This window comes from Sinocyclocheilus rhinocerous, unplaced genomic scaffold (genome assembly GCF_001515625.1).
Source record: "Sinocyclocheilus rhinocerous isolate Xijiao unplaced genomic scaffold, SAMN03320098_v1.1 scaffold215, whole genome shotgun sequence".
Lineage (NCBI taxonomy): Eukaryota > Metazoa > Chordata > Actinopteri > Cypriniformes > Cyprinidae > Sinocyclocheilus > Sinocyclocheilus rhinocerous.
In genome coordinates, this window is record NW_015660885.1 from 606,919 (window position 1) to 612,576 (window position 5,658).

At 31.8% G+C, this 5,658-nt stretch overlaps 1 protein-coding gene across 1 annotated transcript in view; it reads left to right on the top strand.

The window, feature by feature from the left end:
- LOC107725751 (diacylglycerol kinase delta-like) overlaps window positions 1-5,443 on the top strand; it is a 30,651-nt gene extending 25,208 nt beyond the window's left edge. The window contains exons 24-27 of the mRNA XM_016535137.1: window positions 2,022-2,141; window positions 2,213-2,330; window positions 2,405-2,535; window positions 4,600-5,443. Of these exons, the coding sequence (XP_016390623.1) occupies window positions 2,022-2,141; window positions 2,213-2,330; window positions 2,405-2,535; window positions 4,600-4,689 (459 nt within the window). The 3' untranslated portion in view covers window positions 4,690-5,443. The remainder of the gene's footprint in view (window positions 1-2,021; window positions 2,142-2,212; window positions 2,331-2,404; window positions 2,536-4,599) is intronic.
- Window positions 5,444-5,658: the final 215 nt, after the last annotated feature.

Consider the following 5,658-nt stretch of genomic DNA (forward strand, 5'->3'; position numbering starts at 1 on the left):
GATTATAATGGAGTTTTGTGAGATCGCGATGAACTAAGGTGAGTGACAGCTTTTAATGATTATTAAGGGAGTTTGCAAATGTGATATTGATTTAATACAACAGTTCATTAAACAAGAAGTTAATATTAAGTGACTTACATTGTCTGACAACAACACAATTGCCTTATTTTGCTCTATTTCGTCAACGAAAATAGTTTTTTTTTTAAAGTAACAGCTGAGCCGCTGCGCATCTCCATTCAAACACAGCGGTGTTTCGTTTATGAATGAACGTTTTTTTTTTAAACGAATCTAGTGAGTCAGTGATTCAATTACCCATTCATAAAGACAGTCACATACTTCGTTCCTGAATGAATCAGCTGTTCGAACGAATCAATTGAATGAATGATTCAGTGATCAAATCAGTAACTTGCCGCCACCTGCTGGCAGTTTTAGTTTCATTTTTAAAGTATCTTTTCTGTTATTTAAATCATTTCTATATTCAAAATTTTATATTTAAAACATTAACCTCAACATGAATTTATGAATTTAATTGCACTCATGCGACCTCTGAGCCTCATTAAACGTCTGAAAATACACCTACAAGCCACATGTGTGTTCTTCTGTGTAATCTCTGTAGTACAAATTTATTTCTTAAATACTGATTTCACTTGATTGGTAACTTATTCTTATTCTACTTGTTTTTATTCTGTTGTTTTAATTAGAAATGGTAAAAAGCTTATAAATATATATTTTTGAATTTGACATAAAAGATTACATACTTTTAATAAAGTTAGAAAAATGCCATTACAAAGGTAAAAACAAAATTCCCAATAAATCACTTTAAGGAGTCAAATATAACAAATTTACTTAAACTAAAATTTAAATGAAAACTGCAAATATACTAAATATACTAAAATACTTTAGTATATATAATAGTATCTTAAAACAACACTTTTCACAATATGGACTGAATACTAAATCATGATGTTGCTTTTCATCTTCCAGTTAATTAAAAAAATAATACATACATTTATTTAAATAAATAATAAATTGTTTGATAAAAAATAAAAAAATATATTAATTTGATTTTACTAAATGCATTTATTAAAATAAATAAATACATAATTGAATAGCACATCTAACCTGGGTTATTATTAACTAAAACTAAAACCATTAAAAAATCGTATATTACTTATATATTAAACTGATTTCAGCTAGTTATAAAAGTTAAAGTACAAAAATATCTAAAACTTAAAAACTATGTAGATATATTTTTGAAAAACTTATAAAAATGACAAAAACTAAATTACTAAAACTTTAACTAAAATGTAAATGTCAAAATATTAACAAAAACTATAATAGTAATGATATTAAAATAACAGTGCATTTAACAATACAGTACTTTAGTTTATTTTACGTTTGTTTCATTTAGCGAGTAGCATTCTATTAACATCTTCCAGTTAATAAAAAAATAATGAAAATAATAAGTGGCATCCAGTTACTACAAAATTATATATATATACATGAAGAGTTCATTTGCAAAAACCAATAACTCCATTTTAATTTTTTTTCAGAAATCATGTTTTTTAAATTTTTTATTGCGCATTCCAAGTAATATCAATCAAACTGCAGTTGGGTTGTTTTGATTAAGTCAGTCAAACTTAAACAAATACAGGTAATTCTGCAGTAAAACGTGAACTCGCGATGCCTTGAAAGTGGACAAAACCGGCTTTTTTGACAAAACGTGTTTAGGGTTCAGATCGCGCTATATGTGGAGAATAATGCACTGCATTTTTTTTTTAAGGTGGCGTTTATCGGTTTTTGCAAATGAACTCTTCATATATATATATATATATGTTATCATCAAAGACAAATGTGATTGGTCCACCCTAAAGTGTAATGTGACAATTATATCTATGTGCTTTAGCAGCGAGCTGGATGATAATTTACATCTGAACAGTGACACTGAGAAGCGTTAATAGGCACTGAATTGATTGAGTTGAGTGTTTCATGATCATGTGTCTGTGTTTGTGTCTCTGCAGCAGCTGGATCCTCCTCAGAGAGATCAGCTGATCGGTGCGTTGAGTTCAGTCACTCAGCAGTTACGCAGACTCACAGACATCAGCTGGCTCAGTCAGCTCATCGACCCGGCCGACGACGAGGTGCGTGACATCCAGATGTTTTTGGGATGTTTTGGTGAGTGTGTTCCAGTCTAATGTGTGTTTGCGCGCAGGGTCAGCTGTCTGATTTCTCCAAGCGCAGTCGTAGCGCTAAATTCCGCCTCGTGCCCAAATTCAAGAAAGACAAAAACAACAAAAACAAGGAGACGTGCGCCGCCCTCAACATGCCAGGTATGACCTGACCTTTGACCTCTGACCTCTGACCTCGTGCATGAGTGTAACACATGTGTGTGTTGTGTGAGCAGTGAATACGTGGGGTGTGGATGAAGTGGCCGTCTGGCTGGAGATGCTCTGTCTGGCTGAGTATAAGGAGATCTTCATCAGACATGATATCAGAGGACCAGAGCTGCTTCAGCTGGAGAGGAGAGACCTGAAGGTATTAGCGCTCAACCTCTGGCAAATACCATGAAAGATGCACACATTTAGATGCATGTCTTGGATTGTGATCCAGGAGTTTTCCAAGGAGGCTGCAAGGGGTTCGTGGAAAACAGCCTACAGAATAACAGTGTAAAAAATGTCTAAATAATAAAGATAAGATTAAACTTTTTAAATTTGATTAATAAAATTTGATATAAATATCAAACAAATACATAAATTTGATTTTAAAAGATAAATAAATAATTTATTAAAATAATAATTGTGGTTTAAATAAACAATAAATAAATTTGGTTTAAAAAAAAAAATTGGTTAAAATAATATAAATAAATAAAATGTGTTTTAAATAGACAAGAATTACATTTGAATTAAAAAGTATTAATTTGATTTAAATAACGAAATTGATTAAAACAAATAAATAAAATTTGATTTAAATAAATAACATCTAAACAGGGTTATTATAGTTAACTAAAACTGAAAAAAAAAAGAAAATTCGTTACTTGAAATAAAATAATCATTAATTGAAATAAAGAAAAAAAATTTAAAAAGTAAAAGCTGACATTGTATTTTTTGTTTGGTTTAAATTGAAGTACTAAAATAACAAACTAAATAAACTAAAACCTAAAACTCTAGACAAAAACTAATAAAAAAGACAAAAACACACAATAGAACTCCTAAATCTTGAACTAAAATTAAAGTGAAAACAGAAAATATAGAATAAAATCTCGTTTAAAATATGAACAAAAACTGTAGTAGTAAATGAATAACACTGCATTTAACAGTATAATACTATAGTGAGTAAAAAAATAATGATGAAACATAATAGACACTTGTATTGGTGTTTTTTCACAGTATTAATGAGGTCTTTACACATGAAAAGATATAACTGCCTTTTAAATTTTAGTATGGGGTCCCTGGCACAAGGATGATCATATTTGATCTGTATACTATGTTGTGTACAGAGCGAAGTGTGTACTATTTGAGTCAAGAACTACAGACTTAAAACATCTTGTGTGTGTGTGTCTCTGTCTGTGTGTGTGTGTGTGTCTGTGTGTGTGTCTGTGTGTGTCTGTGTTGCTTTTATCCAAAGTGACTTGCATTGCATTGCAATAAAATAAAATAATAGTAAATTATTAAAATAAATAATATAAATATAATTATAGTACAACAGTGGGTAAAACCCTTTTACATTTATGCAATTGGCTGATGCTTTTATCCGAAGTGCATTGCATTGCAGTAAAATAAAATAAAAAAATAATAGTAAATTCTTAAAATAAATAATATAATTATAAAATTGATTAAAGATGAGTTGTAATGTGCAAAGAATAATAGCCAGTCTCACACCTAAACATTTACTTTTATCCAAAGAAACTTACATTGCATTGAATGTTTAAAATAAATTAGATTAAGGTAAAACAATAGTTTTTAATTGTTTGATCAAAATTGAAAAAAAAAAATTTGATTGAAGATGAGTTGTAATGTGCAAAACAATGTCTCCCACCGAAATATTTACATTTATGCATTTGGCAGACACTTTTATCCAAAGTGAGTAACATTGCATTCAAGCTATAGAATAGAATAAAACATAAAATATTGTAATTATTTGAAAGCAATAAATTAATAAAATAATAAATACAATTATAAAATTGATTAAAGATTAGTTGTAATAAGCAAAACATAATGTCTCCCACCCAAATATTTACATTTATGCATTCAGCAGACACTTTTTAATTGTATTGAACTATTTTCATTGATTCCTTCCAGCATTGAATGAATAATATTCATCATTTCTCTTCTTTTGTCCATTTTATCATACATGCGATGCTACCTTAGGATTTGCCTTAAAGAAGGTATTTTAAAAATGTGTGATGCCTTAAAATGCTGTCTAAGTAGGGAGCTCACTAGGTTTGGGAAGGTGACAGCGTCATGAGACCTTTAACATGTTGTTGTGACAATCAGCTGTATTGACTTATCAGACTCGACCAATCAGACGCTCCGCTTTGCCCCGCCCCGCCCATCTGTGTCTGTGTGTGTGTGTGTGTGTGTGTCTGTGTGTGTCTGTCAGGATCTGGGAGTCACTAAAGTCGGCCATATGAAGCGGATCCTGCAGGGAATCAGGGATTTGAGTCAAAACAGCACAGCCAGCGAAGCCTAGACACTCCGCAGCCAATCAGATGCCTCGTTCGGACGTGACGCAGCTTCACCCGGCCAATCAAACGCTCAGTCACGACTGGAAGCAGCCATACTCCACCACTCGACTCGACCAATCACAGTGCCTTCTGTTCTCCACCTGTGTGACATCACTTTGGGGGAAACTATTTTACTAGCTAGAAGGGGGAGATTTATCAAGAGCCATCAGAGGGTCGTACCAATATCACAGACTTTGAAGAGCAAATCACCATTCAGCCAACATGAAATCCACGCTCAGCCTTTTTTCTTTGAAATACTTTCACTTTCTTAAAGTAACAAATGGTTGTCTTCTAAATCTGCCATCAAACCCGAATAACTTCCTCCACCTCTCAAACAGCTTTTCATTTCCGCTGAGGTCACCAAGGCCTAAAAGTTATATTAACCAATAATCTCAAACCCCACGTTTCACGATCCAATCAAATCCCATGGATAACAGTATGTCCCGCCCTCCATTATTTTTTTTGTTAAATATTCAATTTCATTTTAAAATGAAAGGTGTGGTGAATGCTGTTTCATGTTGTCTTGAAGCTCTGTGGCTCTATTCAAAACCTAGTGAGCTGCCTTTGTCTACTGCCTGCTTTCTGAGCCACCAGAGACTCTCGAAAGATTTCCAGTCGGACTGATCCTCAGATGAGCACAAAATACACAGTACAACAGTGGGTAAAACACCTTTACATTTATGCATTTGGCTGATGCTTTTATCCAAAGTGACTTGCATTGCATTGCAATAAAATAAAATAATAGTAAATTATTAAAATAAATAATATAAATATAATTATAGTACAACAGTGGGTAAAACCCTTTTACATTTATGCAATTGGCTGATGCTTTTATCCGAAGTGCATTGCATTGCAGTAAAATAAAATAAAAAAATAATAGTAAATTCTTAAAATAAATAATATAATTATAAAATTGATTAAATATGAGTTGTAAT